Genomic DNA, 19206 nt, shown 5'->3' with positions numbered 1-19206 from the left:
GCCTCGCGAAGAGAGCGAACAGCCGATACAATGTGGTAAATCCATTAAGAAAAGTGTATCATGCAAACAACGTGGTAAAGGAAAGATGAAGAGGAAAAAAAAACAATTGGCACCCCCAAAAATTCCACCCTCCCCCCACTTCCCACACAGCGCTTCCGATCGTGCCGGCGAGCACAAAATTTGAAAATTCGGCTGGTGTTGCATAATTATTGTGGCTCGCCGGGCTCCACGTGCAGGGGGCGGCCAATATCGGAGAAGATAGTGAAAAAACAGAAAGCGAAACCAGCGGCATGTCTAGGCCTTGAAAGCCCTACATTTCTACACCGCTCAGCAGCGGAGAATTGGGAGATGATAACGTGCGTGCGCGTGAAGCATCACAAGAAGTCACATTGGGGGGTGACAATCGGTGCGTGTGTGTGTGCGCTGGGTGGCCACCCTGTCTCTCTCTCTCTCAATCTTTGGGCCGCCCGATAATATCGCACACGAACCAGACAAAGGAGAGACGGATAGCGAACATAATATGTATAACTTCTTCGCGATCGCGACCAGCGTAGGATCGCAGGTGGCGAGGTTCGCGTTCGATCAGTTGACCGGTTGACGGCCCGTAGCTTGGACGCCTTTTTCTCTACGGTGCAGATAGGCTGTAGTCCCGTTTCCAGCGCCATCAGCAAAACACGCACGCGCGCGTACGACCGGTGTATTGTTTTTTAATTTTAAAAGTTCGTTAAAAACATTTACCCTGAGCGCATCACATTTTTGATCCAGTTTTTGCCCATTCATCACAATTCATCGCCCGGGCCGAACGGGCCTCCGCTGGGTGATCGTTGGAGTTGTGTTGTGCAAGCAAAGTTTTCCCACACTCGCGCGGATTGCTGATCCTCCTGCGGTCGACTGATAGTGCTGATATCTCACCTCCCTCCACCTGAGCTCGTGTGTGTTTTGGGTTGTGTAAGCTTATTGTGAGCCGACCTGTGAAAAGCCTTCGGTGGTGAAGACGTGTCAACGAGTTATGTGATCCGATCGTTAGCCGATCGATCGTCGATGCTTTGGAGTAACAACACCCGCAATAACAGCTTCCACCTGATTGTGATTAGTGTGAATTTTGGGGAAAAAGCAAGATAACAGTGATCGTGACTTTGTTGTTGTTGTGAGTGATCATACAAAGTCAAGGAGCGGGTACGCCATTCAGAATCGTCGAAAATGGATAAGAAAGAAATAGTGCTAGTTACGGGTAGGTAGTGAACAGTATTATCTATTTTTGATTCCTTTTAAGCCTCGCATTTCCTTTACTGGAGTCGATCAGTATCAAGAAAATCCTCATGCTTGTAACGACGCGCTTGCACAACCGCCAGCGACCTATGTCAAATCTTTCACTTTTGTTATTTAAACGGCTGCTTTAGAGCGAATGATTAATGACTTCTCGTAGACGAGATCCACAGACGCATGTCACTCCAGCTCAACCGTCGATCATGTGGGGGATTAAACTCGAATCCCGTCTCTTTCCTTCCAACGTTCGCTTTCAAAGGGCTTTCATAATATTAATTTTAAACTCTCCATCAGTTCCATCCACCAAAAACCACCGAAAAACCCCCGTAGCCGATTGCCAATCTTAAAAATAGGCTCAAGACACGGCCTGTGACCTTGGGAAGCTTTTTACGCCGAGCGAGGCGAATTAAAATTTCCGATTGTTTTGTTGCGTCTTTTCTCACGTCAACTCGGGCTCAACCTTCCGCGGTGTTGTAGTAAGGGCGAAGAAGGGCCCTACTTGTGTTTGTGTTGTGAATTTTACTCCTTCGACCGTCCAAGCGTCTCGCCACTATCACCTGTTGTTAACATATTGGAGCGCGAATGGGGGAGGGGGGTGGTCTAAATTTCTCAACCGATTGTCTCACCGCGTTACAATCACCAGCACGTGGCGAACCTGAATTCCTACTTCCGCTAGCCGTGGTGCTGCCGCTCGTTTGCGTGTCTGGCGTTGCACAAAGAAACCTATTTCGGGTTTTCGGCTGGAATTTTTCTTCACTATCTTCTTTTTACGCAGCATCGAAATTGGTCATTCGATTCGAAGTTTCGGGGCGGTGTGGTTTCTTAATCGTATCGCGCTTCTTTCACTTCTTCTGCGGCAAGCCGAGTCTAGCCGGCCAGCTTCGAGCAGCTTCGACAGTGACTAGCATAAGCCTAAGCCCACCTTAGGACGGGCAGTTGTTGTTGTTTCACCTTCTTTCGGTGGCTGGTTTTGTAAAACGCTGTTACTAAACCAACAACAATGCGTTCGAGCGAGATGAATTTAACGTTTACGAAACACTAACGCGAGATAGCTGCAGCGCTGTTTTTTCTTTCATTTTATTTTATAAGTTTCAGTTTCACTAACGCGTTGGCCGTCCTGCCAAAAAAAAAATCGGCTGAATGATTTGATGGCCGTATTCGTTTAAAAGTCACCGTCCAATGTTACGTAAAGTTTGTGTCTCTTGGTATCGAGATCGGGGTTTGGTTTAGAAAGATGGTTGGTTGCAAAGGAAAGTCCGCATATTATGAGGAGATCTTGTGTAATATTCAAAAATAGGTTTCTAATACATTTTTGTGAGTGTGCAAATTTTTGGTCATAATACGAGGAAGCATACGCGAAACTTGCTTTCGCCGTAGAAAATACTGGTTTGGTAAATTAGCTTCCAATAAACCTAACCGCTTGATGATCTCATGCATTAAATTCTCACAACCGGCCAATCTTGTTTTCTCCATACATTTCCTTTACCATCTTCATGATACACACATCGGACTTATAAGGAAATATAAGGAAGCTCCTTAAAAACAAAACCGTATCTTCCGCTGCATAAAATTGCAACATACGAAAACCGTCCCGCAAAACAGGTATAGCTGAAGGTCACTTCTTGTGCGATGCTTCAGGAACTGGTTTTAACAGCTGCTGCCAGTTGTTTGGGCTCGTCTCGTTTCGGGTGTCTTTGTCTGCACGGTTCTACGTTTTGACGAATCCACCCGCTGCCAGTTGATGTCAGTCGCTTGCACGGAATAACTAATTTCTGCGCTGTCTGTTGATAACGGTGTAAGGGTGCGTGAGGCATTTGGCGTGCATTCCATGAAGTTATTAATAACTGTTAGTCGGATGAAGTATTGCCCGGTTTCTTGTTGCGGGGTTAAGAAATGGGCTTGGCAATATTTTTATTGTGAAGGTTATAAATCTTCTAGGACAAAGCAGTTTTTGAATTATTGATTGATTTCAAGCAAAATCATCAGTTTGACGTCGAGAGGCATATTGATAGACTTTGTATGGCCATATCAAACAAATAGATCTTGGAGAGCATTTCTTTGAAAGCCTTGGGATCTTGGGAAGCTGAGAAATCAAACGGTTTAGGTAGCTCCTATCTAAACATCCGATCGTAGATCAATTCCCCATGGTTATGTTTTTTTTCGGGAATTTATAATATTCAACAATTTCCAGGGTTCGTTGCTTACTGCCATGATGACGAATGGCATGATCTTTTAAAGTACTTCATTGCTCATAGGGGAGGATATAGCTGTTAAAGTAAAAACGATTTCAGCGAGTAAACGCTGTAAACGAAAATGATTTCAGCATATTTCATGTCAAGCATCCTTATTAATCCTTAAGCTCCGGTTATTACTCGAACGGCAGCTCGAACACTGCTATGATACTGATTGAGCTTTTTGAGGAAGCTTTTTTGCCGTTCGACGTTCATGATCAGGCTGATAGCTGAGATACTGCTTCAAAGACAGAATTCCAAATACGATCAAATCCTCCAGAACCTCTAGATATACCATTTCTGGCTTTTTTACTCGTAGCTCGATAGTCAGTCCTCCGTACAGAGAGGTGATCTGGATGGGATTTGAAACCCGGTCCTGCCGGTTTTTGCCTAGTCCACTGGACAGCTTCAACAGCTCGATATGTTGTCTTAAATCCTATCACGATGAGCTGTATTATGTACATAAAGATCATTAGCAGCTTATATTAGAGAAGAGCAGAAGAGAGTTTATATTAGAGATAGCCTGATCGTTCATCATTGATGCCTTTAGACGATGAATGAGAGGGTATGTTGGCAGGAGAAAGTCAAGGTCTGAAGCAACTAGGGTATGTGGTTAGTTTTAGTTGGTCGTTGCTCTTTCAACACGTACCAGGCATTATATGTACATCGAGGCGTTCATATGATGTACTCCGAATTTCCGGATTTGTACATTTTTCGGGTTCCATGTCCCGATAATGTGTCTCTACCGTGCATTTGATGCCTACTTATGCACTGCACCCATTGGCTGTCTCCACATTCCTATGAAGTACTACTAGAAATTGGATTGACAAAATAGACCTGTTTTAAGAAAAATAAGCCATATTACCAGCCTTTTGCTCGAAGATGGCATATGATCTGCGATAGCCACAGACTGATAGAACTGAGAACGAAGAACCTGTAAAATATGTTTCAAAATTACTCTAAAAACAACTAGGGACAAAACACATGCTCGCTTTCCCCACTGTACCAAGCATTTTGTGTATTATTCCTTGTAAATTAAAAAAAAACCTGCCAGCACACGTCCCTTTTGACGGGCTCCCAAAATGTGTACCACGCGCCAACGAACCATCAGCCGAAGGAATTCTAATCATTTTTCATTGTTATTGATACCAAAAAAAAAATCCCCAACGCTCCCGTACAAAAATTCAAACACACCCCTTCCCCGGTTATTGATTGATTATGTGCCGGATCAAATTTCGAGAGTCACGTAGAGGCGTCTCCAGCAAAAACCTTTTACGTTTTTTTTCACTCAAAAACTTGAAACCCCCAAGAAGCATGGATGCACGGGTACGTGGCAATATACATTGCTGACGGGAGTTCGAATTAAATTGCTAAAAATTCGCCAACTTGTGTGGTATGATTGTCAACACGGGCAGCAAAAACACGGTCTTGTGGGTTTTGATCTCTTTCCAGCTCACTTTATTCTGGAGGGAGCATGTGTTTCTGTGTGAGCCCACCTGCCTGTCTCCGTTGATCTAAAACGCACACATTACATCGTTTTCGGCGTGCAGAAGAATGCCATCACACCGGTCGGAACATTTAACACCTTCCAAGGGCTGACGTTGTCGCCGTCGAACAAATCTGATAAGTCGAAAACGTGACTGGGTGAAAATTTAATAACGAAATTCCTAATTTTTCACTCCGACCGCCCCGATTTGAAGAGGCGGGTAGCCAAGGCTTCTTGTGTTACAATTTTTAACAGCTTTTCTCAGGATGTCTCTGATGTATGGCGGCAACATGGAGCGTGTGGAGGAGTTTTTTTTGCTGTGGTACTGTTGACGGTAACATTCATTACTCATCTCGTACGCGCGAAGAATGTGTGTTCCTACACGTGCAATGAGTTAGATTGTTTGAGGTAGATAAATAGAGTGATTCAACGGAAAAGCTTCGTTATTGTCGCGTCTGAGAGAATGGGAGCGAGAGAGAGAGAGAGAGCAGGAAAAGCTGCAAAGAAAAGTTATTCACTTTCACCGGCCGTAAGCTGCGCTGAACCGTTCAGTAACGCCACTTGCCATCAAACTCACTGTGTTACACACCTGGCAAGGCAAGTAACGCCTGCGACCACTTTAATGTCTTGCCTTTTAATTCCTTTTTCCCCCCAATCCCTTACGCTTGTGGAGCCTATTTTTGGTAGCAGTGCTTTTTTGATTGACTTTTCCAGTGTGTCCGCTCCGTAGCCGACAGAATCGTACCATCTTCACCCACAGAAAAAAAAGGGCAGAAGCAACCGAAGCACCGTTTAGCTTGAATTCAATATTCAGCGAAAATCCTATTCCTGCAAGATAAACACTGGCCACCGAACTTCCATCTTTTTTCCCGGGTTTGTTGTGTCTCCCACCGTGGCCCTGCCCCGTAAGGATTTGTGCTGTCGAATGCTGATGAAAGGGAAAACAGGCCAGGCATTCCGGCAGCGGATTTGCCGGAGAAAATTTGCATTTTTCCACGGCGGGGGGGTTTTTCGCGTTCGCGGTATGATATTGAGTTTTTTTCGGGGACGCGAAAAACACTGGTGCGATACTCAAAACAAAAAAACAAAAAATCGATCAGTTCCTGGATTAAGCGTGTTGTCACCGCTGTTAATCGTCTTTCAGTTGATAAATGTGCAATCGGAATGAGTTGTTTTTGTTTTTTTGGAAAGGACATCATGGACTGGTTTGAATATAGATACATTCTGGTTTTTATTTCAATTATATATTGACCGTTTTTCAAACAAGCATTGGGAGTATTATTGTACTCTTTTCGTAGGTGATAAATAGCTTCGGCTGACAGAAATCAGAAGGAAGTGCTTTTCTATTAACTTTATCATGAAAAATGTTCGGCGTTTCAGAAGCAATAGGAAAAGATGGATGAGTGTTGAGGTGAAGATTTTTTGTGGTGGTTGTTTCATAAAAAATATTTAAAAATAAGGTTCATAGTATAATTAAGCAAAGGCTTACTGGACATTATGCTTATTATAGGTTTCTATTAATGTTCATTTAATACACGGTGTACGATGTATTTAATTTTGCGGTGGTCCGGTGGCCGAGGCAATAACGTCGCAGGTCTTCACACGGCAGGACCGGGTTTCAAATCCCATCAAGACCGCCTCCCCCGTATGTAGGGCTGACTGTTTTGCTACGGGTAAAACCAAGTCACAGAAAGCCATAAATTACAGAATGAGACCTCACGAGATTGTAGTGCCCAGGAAGAAGAAGAAGAAAGTATTCAGCCTTACGTACGGGGAAAACCCATCCTTCTAAACTTCCATCGATATGGTCCTATGTTGCCAGCAGTCCGGCCCTATGGCGTTATCACTGGAATAAGATGACAAAAAGAGACCTTATGAGCATTATCCGGAATAATTGCATTGGTAGGATCAGCTCACCGGATCCTGCTTGGTCTATAGGAATGTTGGTCTGTGGACAATGCTCAGGTCATCGTTGAAGTCCCTGTGCGAGAATCTACAGTGTCACTGCTCTTGCCCTTGGGATCATCTTCACCTAGATGTCTGTATTATTTATTTATAAACAACTTCCGGATTGGATTTGCAAATGGCTATATTAGTCTAATTTGTCTAGTTCTTGGATGTCATCTGAGCTCTGTTTTCCTCAATAATCGTTTGATGAATTATCTAGCTAACACATACACAGCGGGTAGCCTGGTGGTAGATGCCAGAGCAGCGCCGGTCTTCACACGGCAGCACCGGGGTTCAAATCTCATCAGGACCGTCCCCCCATAGTGAGGACTGACTATCCAACCTTGCGGTAACAATCAGTCTAGTAAGCCAGAAATGGCAGGCAACTGATGAAACCTTGCAATAGGATCCCAAAACCTGATAAGCTTTTAACTGCTTCTGGAATCAAGTGCCTGGTATCATCCTATTATTTGCCTGCTCACTGTCCTAGCTCACTATCATATGGTTTGAATGCTAATAGAAGATAGATAGCTTTCCCGCTTCCCGAAAACTCGTGCCACTCAGCCACTCACTCACTCGCTTAACTGTGTAGATAAATCACAAACCAACCAAACGCCACGATCAGTCAAACGAAACAATGACATTCCTTTCCACTGCACAAACGAACGAGGATGTGCATTAGCATACCGATTCGCCGGAAAACCATGGCTTGCGTTCTTAGAAACACACCGGCTTCACGCAGCTCATAGTTTCTCATTTAACGGCGTTCGGTTTTTTGGTGAAGGATTAAAGTTCCCGCACTCGTTCCCGGGGCTCGTGCTGGCAAGTGGATCGGGCTAACCTGTAACCCAGTGGTGTGTTGATTTGAGATGATAGATTTCCGGCGTGACAAACGAGGTTTTGGCGAAACGTCGTCGTGCCGGTGTACAGGTATGGCAGGGAGACTTATAGGTTTCCAGCCGAACCGACCGACCGAGCAAGGCGACAAACGTGCTGGCAAAACGACGACCGACCAGGCTTCGAGAACGCCGTCGGTCGGGCTGAGCGGGTTTATTTAAAATTCAAATTATGTGTAAATACAAAATCAAAACGAGGATGATGATTCTATCAACATAATGAATCTGTAATATTGGTGACGCGCCGTTGGGCTACGCTTTTCCTCGTCCCTCGCTCTCCTATCTCGTATCTCACCCTTCGAAACCTTTCGTACGGTGGCGGGTAGGAAAAGTGAACGCATTTTCACTACGCTTTGGCGCTTGTGTTTGTATACTTTGCCGGTTTGATGCGCCTCTGCAAAATTCTCGACAGTCGGGGATGCCCGTTCACAGCATTTTCCGCACTTCCTGCTGGCCGATGGGGGGCCGGGTGCCGATTCTGCGAACTGGTTGTGCTGCTGCTGCTGCTGTTTACTTTCACAGATAAACTGATGCTGCTGTTTGTACTTAGAAGGGAACTAGGGATGGATGGCAGTGGATGATTCGGCAAGCAACCGAATGAAAAGTTAGGTGAATAAAGTCGGATTCGTCACACACTCCATCTTTTCCGGTGAGTGCTATTGGGATGGACTTTTCGGTCACTGCCGAGCGCTGGATGCGCTTTCGAACGCACCGAAAATCAGTTTCACGAAATCGCTTTATTTGCCAATATTGGGTGGAACACGTTTATTAGTTGTGTAATGTCCTTCATCGGTAAATATCGGCCGGAAACGGAATGGCTGGCGTGTTGGTTAATTAAACCATTGCAGTGTGAGTGGCAAATTGGGCAATGATTTACCGAATTATTAGTGCTGTTTGCTGGCGGGAGCTCGGGGATCGCATTAGTCTTAATATTAACAGGGTTTCGCCGAATTTGTTTACTGCATATTCTGAATTCTTCACTTCCCAATAATTTAATCAGTTACTTTTATCCACTTCACGAAACCCTAGCACACTGAACACGTGTGCTGCTAGTTCAGCTGTGTCACCGGGATACACGGATTGTCGATGCTGTATAAGCTTCAAATTGAATTATCGAGAGATACCATCCAACATCAACGCGATGGAATATGATGATTTGGGAATATTTTTTTGTGAACATATTTTGTACGATTTTGCTTTACCGAATGGAACCGCAGCACCGAAAAAAGGGGTTTACATTTTAATTCGCGCACAGAGCGTCATCTCGCGAAGGTGCATTAAGAAGGGATTTGATTTATTTGATGGCGAGGTAGATCGGAAGCTCGCTGTTGCACTTAAAGATTTACTCTGTGTCAGGTATATAGTTGGTGTATCATTTCGGTGCGAGTGACTGATGAAAAAAATCTACATCTTGTCGGGTTCGGAGCTAACGCGGCGAGATACCGTACAAGTAAAGCTTCCAGCGTTACTGCATGAAATGATCGTTCGAAAAAGGCGGATCATACGCTTGGACTAATATAGAGTATCTGTTCGGTATTTTGGGAGCAGGAATGATTTGCAGCCGTTTTCGAGAAGGTTTGTAAACCTCGATTCGATTTATAAGAGGAAAAACTAAAAAAACCCCTCTACCCTTTCATGGTTTAAATAAAATAGTAATATTTTATGGTGAAAAATGTTGAGATAAGTTATACGTAGAATTATAAATTAACTTGCGATAAATCTGGCTTGATTAATGTTTGCCAAGTTTCTCTGACGTCATTGAGCTAATGCGAGCTCGAGGACGGGTTGATGACCACAATATATCATCAGAAGGTCATTAGAGTCCATGTTTCATAATGGACTTCTCCAGTGTGCTGAGTAGTGTTGGAAAATTCGGGATTCGTAAGGTTTGAAGATCGAATCCCTAGAAAGATTCGAATCGGATTGGATACTTAAAGACGGATTCGAATCCGATTAGGATTCGAAAAGGATCTAAAATCGATTGCGATCCGATCGGGATCCGATTGGGATTCGATTGCCATTTAATTGGAATTCTTGTGGGATTCGATTCCTAACCGAATAGATTGGGATTCGATTGTGATTTGATTGGGGTACGATTAGGAATCGAATGGGACTCGATTGGGATACGATTAGCAAGTGATTGGTAAGGTTAAGGTAGAGTTGGTCAGATGAGCAAAGCGGTGCACGAAAAATTCGAAACTCGAAATCTGGGATTCGGTTCCCTTTAAGGATTGGGATTTGAAGAATCGAATCGCCACTGAGATTCATTTTTTCCCATCACTAGTATTGTCACACCGTTGAGCTGGACACGATATTCACGCAGGGATTATAATGCTTGATCGTTCGTTCAGCCGTTGACTCAGTATCTTATAAAAATATTCAATGATGAATTGTCTCCACTTAGGCGGCTGTGAGCATTTAAGAGAGCCTTGCAACAAAGGCATGGATGAACCAAGAGATTCCATCAGTGAGAGAGAGAGATCATTAAAGTAGCTTTCTGCTTTTTAGTGATCGAGAAATTAATTCAAGCGAGAATTTTTTAATTCAATCTATACTAAGTTTAGAAATTTCTTGAACCGACTAAAAAGGTGAATCATCCAATATAATGTTATAAGGATGTTCCAAATTGGAATTGGCCTTCCAGCTCCTTTCGGGAAGCATTAATGTCACTGTATAAACTTGTAACCTCAACCTACTATAAAACTGCTGCAAATGTTACCCCCGCAAGTCACCGTTTGGGCATGTTTCCTTCATCCGTACACAACCGGAGCGATCCTTTTCCCCGTTTTCGGTTCCGTAAGCAAGTTTATTGGCAAAGCAAAAATTATACGACTCCGTTTCCATCCATTCATTGGCTGTCGCCAATGCGTGCGAGTAGCACAAACATTTTCGGGACCTGTATGTGTGTGTGTCTGCTATATTTTTTTGTTGTTCCTCGATAAATTTTCCCGGCTACGGACCTCCTCCCCACGGGAAGCCCTAAGCACTTCCGCAGGGACGAGCAGAACGAGTGAAGCACTGCGTTACGTTAAAATTGTTTACAGACGACAAACAACCCGGTGCCCACAACCGCCCGTGTGATGATGCTACACCGTGCTTGTTGCTAGATAAATTTCCCTGCAGTCAGCAATTTTTCGGTGGAAAATTGTCCCAGGAATTGAGGGATTGAGGAGGCAGAAGCAATTCTCGGGCTTTTCCTCGACCCCATTCCGGGGGGGGGGGGGGGGGGGTGTGCATCCGCCCGCACGGCACCTAAGAAAGAGGTTTACTGACCCCGTTGGAGACGTATTTCATATCGGGTTTGTGTTTGTTTGTCTGTTTGTTTGTTTGGGGCGGCCACGCCATCAGGCACGGACGGGGTGGCGCTGGGTCGGGGATTATTATTCGTCATGGTTCCGCACCCGAAAACGGGGCTCCAAAAGGCGTTGAACGCGTTGACAGTTGATTGCCGGTCAATGATTTTCGGGCGCCTAAATTTAGGCCATCAAGCACGTCTTGGCGGCAGGGGATCGCCAATCAGTAGTGAATGAAAAAAAAGGGACTGGGCAAGGTTACGGTCCACGGTTCGTGCTGCAAGCCAAAGCAGAAGATATTTGCTGGGAATGGAATCATTTTTCTTGTAGTGACAATTTTAATTACCTGAAGTATGTCAAGAATGGCAGTTAATAGACGGAGCGATTCCATCACGCTGACAACTTACCGCATTCCATGTCGGCTTAAAATGACGCTCTTTCCATCATTGCGAAGGTTGATGCATTTCTTAATTCTCTTTTTTCGCACCCTCACACACGTTTCGTTTCCTTGCAGGCGGTTCCGGGTTCTACGGACAGCACTTGATCAGAGTCCTGCAGGAGCGGGACAGCAAGGTGGGCGAAATACGGGTGGTCGACCTTAACCCCTACGAGAACCGGCTCGGTAAGTGGGAACCGTCATCGTCCCTTGCCCTTTGCCACCCAAGCCTCACCGTCAGCCCTTTCATTCTCCCCCTCCCCAAAAGGTCACACCGAGAGCAAGAAAGTTGTCTCGTACGTCGGCGATATCTGCGACGCGAAAGCGATCGAGCACGCATTCGAAAACGTTGACTGCGTGTTTCATCTGGCCGCGTACATGAACTTCGACTTTCCGCCCAACTACGGGGAGCTGCAGCGCGTCAACGTGGACGGTACGGCCCGGGTGATCGAACTGTGCCGCCGGTACAGTGTGCCCCGGCTCGTCTTTGCCAGCGACTGTCTCATCCACATGACGCCGTACCTGGGCAAGGCCAACTTTACCATCATCTGCAACCAGACGGAACCGAAGACGAAGGTCCCGGCGAAGGAGAGCGACTTCCAGGTGCCGGGCTATCCGGCCTCCAAGTGGCGGGCGGAGTGTCTCGTAATTGAGGCCAACGACACGCTGCTGGCGAACGATGGTAAGTTTGCGATCGTTCTGGGTTAAGTAAGGTTGGCAGATGGCTATGGGTGATTACCTTTCACTTTCTTTGGTGCAATTCCTGCGGTCCTGGGGTGGGAATCCGTCCGTGTTATTTGCTGTGCTATAAAGTGTGCTTTTTATGAAACAGGAGCACAGCCATTGGAAAAAATCATAATTAATGGTCGCGGTGTATGGCCGGAATGTAGCCTGAATGCGTTTAAGGTTAAAGGTATTTAACATGGGTTTTTATGTGTTTTACGGGAGGAGTTGCAAAGAAATACTTAAGTCAGCTATAATTATAGCTTGAATTCTAGTACACAGGCTTTATTTAACAATTTAACCCAAATAACTGCTTATAAATGAAAATGTAACCTCTTAAGATAGAGGTTTTTAAAGTGAATTGCTTGAAGAATAATTTTTTTTTATTGAAGCTACATAAGATATAACTAAAACTAGGCGAGTATTTTAAAGAGTTTAACTAATTGAGCCAGGAAGAATTTCAAAAAAAAGAGCTTTCCAACACTTCCAACGCGGCTAAACAAAATCTATCCCACTCGCATTTCGTATAGCTAAGCTTCTCACGAGCTATAAACAACTCTTCAACTAGTTCACCCTCGATACCACAACTTTACTAATGTTCTTATCTCTGTTTGTTCTGTTTTTTTCTTTCTTCCCTTCACCCCAAATCCTTCCCGACCATCCGACAGAGAAACTAAAAACCATCGCCATCCGACCACCGACCATGTTCGGCGAGTGTGACGAACGGTTCGTACCGTCCATCACGAAGGTGGCACTCAAGTTTAACGGCAGCATCCCGAAGCTGGCCGGCCCCGGCGGCAAGCAGCAGATCATCTACGCCGGCAACGCGGCCTGGTGCTTGGCCCGGGCGAAGGACGCGCTGGTCGAGAATGCGAAAAACATTGCCGGCTATCCGGTGTTCGTGACGGACGAGTCCGGTATCGAGGATACGACGCGCTTCTGTCAGCGCATCTCGCGTGCCAACGATACGCTCAAGTTGCGCCCGTCCAGCTACCAGATCCCGCTGTTCGTGTCCTACTTCCTGGCGTTCCTGCTCGAGCTGCTGGTGAAAGCGCTGCATCCGTTCACGAAAATCAAGCTCCCGGTACCGCCGTGCGGGATGCTGTCGTACATGTCGTCCATTATGCTGTTCAATCGGATCCGTGCCTCGATCTACCTGGACTACGAGCCAATCTACAGCGAGGAGAAGGCCATCACGAACAGTGCGCTGTGGTACGAGCGCTGGTATCAGGATTACTGCCAGTCGCACGGTCTGAAGAAGCTGAAAGTCAAATGAAGGTGTGGGGCTTTGCTGGTAAAGCATCCAAATACAGTTGGTCCAGGCAGCTTTCCTGCCAGGTGGATGGCGAATAGCGAATGGTCGTAAATAGATTCCGAGCAATGGTTTCGGGGAAATGTGAGGTTTCTTTTTTTTTCGCACCCTGATTCGCTCCCCACCATCATTGTCTCCATCCCATTGAGCACCATTAACATACCGGGTGGTAGGATTTCTTTCCCCTAAATCGTAGTCCCACCAAAAATCGGACATTACTTCTGCTGGGCTGTGTGTGTGTGACTGTGAGGATCTTCTGTTCCATTTTCCATCTGTTTTCCATTTGTAAGCACCGAGCACACACACACACACCAAACAAGGACCAAAACATACCCCAAATCGTTTCTCGGAAGCGGCCCCTAATGAAGCCGAAGCTCTCGCGTGTCTTTTGCAAAACCATTTAATTAAAATTAACTTCACGATTATTAGGTGCCCTGGTACGGTTCCTCATCACGACCGGATCTCCCGACCGCTGCACGATGAAATCGATCGTACAGAAATTAATTAAACTTGTTTTGGCACGACCGGAGTGTGCGTGCGTGTGTGTGTGGGGGGCCTCGAGGGCCTCCCTGCTGACACGATACCGTTCAAAATCTAATTACCTTCTTCAATAATCACGATAATCTTTGACAATCGCACACGGACGGGCTGGCCGCCGGGGCTGCCCGGTTTGCTTATGCTAATGTACATTTTATTTATTTCTCCCCTCTCCCGCCCCATCATCTGGGGCTCGGTGCTCTTTGCCGGGAAGGAATGAAAATGGTTTTCCCTTTTTTATTTACGAGTTTTTGTTCTGCAAAAGGAATTCGCTAGTTCTTTACAGTGAAATTAAATAAAACATTCCGCACCCTATTAGAAGGACTCAGATTCTAGGTTAAGGGTTTAGATAGTACTAATTAAGACACAATATTCAGGTGTGTGGCAATAGCGCTTAGGTCCTGAATAGCTGGAGTGGTCCTGGAGAATGCAGTGCAGAGTAGCAGTAGCTCGTAATAAAATCTATCTGGTCTGTGGTATTTCTTTCGGTGTACGGGCCAAACTTATGAAAGTGGGAAAGAAATTCCGGAAAATCTGGACGGAAAACCCTTTTGGTAAGGATGGCGATATTTTGTTTAATTATATCATTGCAAAATTTAATTTCTAAGCATCATTATACAAAATAACCAATCAGCTCTAAGCTGCTCCGGTGGGAGGATGAAAGAAAGACGGAGCTGTTTTTGTTATTGCATACCGATTTATTTAGGAAATGATGAGTTCTTTACCCAGCGTGTAGCTGGCGCTCATCGCCCAGCTTCTTCGCGCCAACGAAAACAAGCGCTCGCGGAGCTGCTGAGACAGCAAAGATTACGAGCGGGAATTAAAATTTCCAGCACCAAATCTTGCTCCTAAATAGATGAAGCAATAATAGATCCGTCCACCGTTACCCACCCTCTTCTCAATACCATTCCCCGTCCACCACGAGTCGAGTGGCAAAGAAGCGCTTCGAGAATGGGACTTTCGCTCCCGTGAGGTTGGGGCGGTGGGGCTGTGACAGCGGCTGGCGGAAAATAATCAACGTAGCTGAAAAGCAATAAATCTTTCCTTGCTGCTCGCAGGAGCAAACCGAGGGAAACTTCCTTTCAAGGGTAGGTCCTTGAGGCATCCGCGGCATCGGAAGCCAATCGAACGAAGTAATCCTATCGTCGTGGATCGTTGACGTGACAGCAAGTGTGTTGGGCTGGGAATAGAATAGAACCGAGAAGCATACCAGAGACTTGTAGCGGGAAAGGGGGACCAACTGGGGGGGGAGGGTGGTAGAAAAACTGTCTGCAAAGGAGCCGATTTTCTCGGGCGAGCTCCTTCGCTCGAGTGCGGAATTGGAAATAAATATACGCTCGTAAATATTTAAGAATAGATTGGCCCCGGTTCGGAGATGCAGTGTGGAGGAGCTATCGACAAATTAAGATTTTCAGACGCCTAGAAAGTGTGATTCTGGTGCAACGGGTTAGTGAAAACGCGTGGAGCGCGGGACAAGCAGTTTTCTCCAAACCCGGGCCCAGTGACAAAACCAAACCGCCCGTGGGGTTTTGGAAAAACAAGCACCGATTTGCTGTGCCATTCGGTTCCCTGTGCCTGCCCGTCGGTACTTGGAAAGCTGTAAAACCGTTCCTGATCGGCGTCATTGCACGCGTCCTCCCGAACCGGGGACGGCAATCTCCAGAGCGGTAGTAATACCACCAGGGTATTGGTGTTGGCGATGGGAAAACAATGTGGCCCCAAGTGGCGGGAAGCGCAAAGCCAGCAGTAACCGCGACCGAGACAGTACCGTGGCCAACTTCGGTGCTTTCGCAAGTGTGGCTGAGTGTTGGGAAAAACAAATAAACAACCAACCAACCAGGCCTTCTGCCTTCCATCCTTCGGGCGAAGTTTTCAAGCGTCAAGCTCATCACACTCCTGCCACTGTCTAATGGTTCTTCGGGCTGCTCATAGGTGGCGCCACCACCGCTGCTGCTGTCGAACGATTGTGTCCTTCTCGTAGAGTAGGTAAGATCCGCTTTCTCAAGCGGATTGCCTCTAGAGTGGACTGATTTGTGTGTTGATGGTGGTTGATGATAAACACGGTTGCGAGCAAAATACTCGTGGCTTAGCTTTAATATTAGCCATCTTCCCCACCCATTCCCACAGGTTTCTGCGAGGCGCCTCAATAATGGAAATGAAACCAATATAGAGTGACGGAGTGCGAGAGAGAGAGCGAGATGGAGAGGGCCGATTCTCATCTTCTTCGCTGAATCATCAACAAATCAAATGGATTGCAATGGACCAAAACAACAATCGGTGTGGTGTTTTCGACGGACTGAGACGGCAAGATAAGGCGCGAGGCGGAAAGAGTAAAGCCTCGCCATCGTAATCGAAAGATATCGCATCACAATAGTAACGATTCCCAGCCTGGGCGCTCGGGGAGTTTGAGTGGATTTGCCACCGTTCCTCGTAGGCCCTCTAGCGGTGAGTCGCCCAACTTTTCGGCAAGGTGACGAAGGCTCCCCCTCAATAAACTGGACCGGTTGCTTGGATGACTGACTATAATTGCCGGAGCATTAAGATGTAACGAAAGATGAAGCCGGTTGATAAATAATTTATCAAATTAATTTGGAATTAAGTTTCCCGATTATGATAAACTTCTCCTGGCCCCTGGCCCCCAGCGGGGTTTTCTCTCGCGGCGACGGACGGAACCGGTACCGAATCGGTGACCAAAAACCAAAGGAGCCTTTTTGCACAGTTTGGAATGAATGCGAGCGCGCACGAGGTGGGCCCGTCGGTGGCTGATGAGGATAATGAGATTTCGAGCCAGCGAAAGAGTGCTTCCTGCCCTGGGTCCTCTGCGGCATGCGTAGCGTGGTTTTTGTGATTTGAATTTATTATTATCACGTGCGGTACCGCTGTTGGTGGAGTGACAGTTTCTACAAGCTGGGAGAGATAGATGTTGAGCATTTAGGATGAGAGTCCGTAGCCGGTCCAGTAGTCCAGGGCTTTTTCTTGGGAGTCGCACACAAACACCGGTTGTGTGTACGGTCCGGGCTGCGATAATGATGTCACGAAGTTACCTGGGAGATGAATTAGTACCTCATCTTTGCGTTGACGCGTAGGTAGGAGCGAAAATGGGCGTTGGATGTGGTTAATATTGGAAAATTTCACGCACCGCAAGGCCGCTTACTAACCACTTACTAGTGATTCGATTCGGTAGGGGGTGGGGCTTTTAGTACACCGCGCTCGACGGTGGAAGGTGTTTGGAGCTTGTGGTTTTAACAAGAAAGCCTTCTTCCTTGTCCACGACACATTTGGTCCAGGTGGTGAACGAACTTTGAAGCTACTCCAGCGCGCCACACGTTGCTGCATGATAATTATCCTCTTGGATCTTGGACCGGACGCGGTCGGGAAAACAATTATGAACCACGAACCCAATGGTAAATGAGCATTATAATTGAGTCACTTCATTTGTGACTGGTGGTTTATAATATTAATTTGCATTCTAATTCTTGCCCGCGCCGGTCCGATTGGTCCTGGGAGTGAACGCGATTCGGTGCGAAGGATGGGCGAAGGATGATTGATGGATGACGCCCTGGTGGAGGCTTTAAATTTTGGGCCAAAGCAATCCATTGACTGCTGATGATAAGAAATGATGGGTTTATTGTATCGTTTATACACTTAGAGGTTAAAAAAACGAATGGGAGGATCTGCCCCACCGCTAAGCAGCGATTAATGAGCTTTAAAGCTGACTGTGAGCTGGATTATTTGTGTGCTTGGCATGTGGTGGATGTTTTTTAGTTGACAGTAAGGCAATTGTAAGTAGAATCCTCATCTCAAAGTTATTGTTCTAGCGATGAATGAAATTCTAATAACCAGATCGTTACTGTAGTATCTTCTGCTCCACACCCCAGTCCGCTCTACGCACTCGGGCCGTGAATGAAGGCGCGCGGAAATCAATCTCGTTTTTTGGTTCGGAAAATATGCAAAACTATGCGAAGGTTGCTCTATCGTTCTATTTCCGGAGGTGGAACGAAAAAAAAAACATGGAGGAAGAAGCAAGAAAAATGGCAAACATTCCGATGCTCTATTCAAATGTTCGAAACGCAGTCCGTCCATTCACAATTCGATCGCATTACAAACCGGTGTAGACGAGCCGGGACCACTATGATTGTATGCATGCTTGGTGCAGGTACTGCACCACTGCATTTATCTGCCGTCCCAGGGGTAGGCGGATTGGTGAGGTGCCATTTTCGTTCCGCGTATGTAGGTGACACCGATTTTCCACACCACGCCGACAGCCAGAGAGCATAGAGTGTGGCACGTTTCGTTCGCCGAACAGGATTGAATGAGGTTAGTTTGGAATGGTGATGACCTGCTGCGTACGAAGGAAACATAAATCGTATCAACACGATCATAAAAGAATGGAAAAAAATACTGGGAATAAGAGTGATAGCTTTAATGTAAAGTATCTTTAGGGATTAAAAATATTAACAAAAAAACGGTATAAAATGAAGAGAACCATGAAATGAGAAATTATGGCACTTTGCACGCCATATTTAAATTAAATTATTAATCAACTCAATTGTGTGCGTATAGCTTACACGTGCCCTTCAATTGGCTGGTCAAATTTCACCCGCCCAATCGTGATGGATGCATGGACGCTTCCCGGTGAGTGGAGCAAAAATTATCACCACTGACCATGCTTGGTAAATAATAATTTAATCATTTGAAATTAAATCATCGGTCAGCGGATGTGCGATAGTGCAGATCGATCGGTTTAAAAATTACGTGTACGTCGTGTGAGGTTAGAAAGGTCGCCGGTGAATGAACCGGGGGGGAAACGTAATTAGTGAAATGGAATTAGTCCTCCGGTCCTAGTGCACGTGGTAGGATGAGATAGGTGTGAGTGGGGAGCATGGGCAAAAGCTATAATGTGTTGCAAATTGTTTTCCCATAGAAATGTGTTTTTTTGTTGTTGCCTCCTCGCCAATCGGTACCACTATCATGCGGTGTAATTTTTACAACCTACCGAGGTAGCATAATCAGATGATTTAATTCGTTGAATTTAATATTGCGGACTAATTCACTGCACCGCGTAATAAATAGGAAAGT

At 45.9% G+C, this 19206-nt stretch overlaps 1 protein-coding gene across 1 annotated transcript; it reads left to right on the top strand.

Moving 5' to 3' along the window:
• The first annotated feature begins 571 nt into the window (after positions 1 to 571).
• Positions 572 to 14614, top strand: LOC118514455 (3 beta-hydroxysteroid dehydrogenase/Delta 5-->4-isomerase). The gene is made up of 4 exons (XM_036061372.1): positions 572 to 1231; positions 11634 to 11741; positions 11824 to 12237; positions 12947 to 14614. The coding sequence occupies exons 1-4, from the start codon at positions 1201 to 1203 to the stop codon at positions 13552 to 13554; spliced, it is 1161 nt and encodes a 386-aa protein (XP_035917265.1). The 5' UTR covers positions 572 to 1200; the 3' UTR covers positions 13555 to 14614.
• Positions 14615 to 19206: the final 4592 nt, after the last annotated feature.

The sequence above is a fragment of the Anopheles stephensi genome, chromosome 3, assembly GCF_013141755.1.
Source record: "Anopheles stephensi strain Indian chromosome 3, UCI_ANSTEP_V1.0, whole genome shotgun sequence".
Classification (NCBI taxonomy): domain Eukaryota; kingdom Metazoa; phylum Arthropoda; class Insecta; order Diptera; family Culicidae; genus Anopheles; species Anopheles stephensi.
The sequence above is the reverse complement of the archived record's forward strand: the minus strand, read 5'-3'. Positions and strand labels throughout refer to the sequence as shown.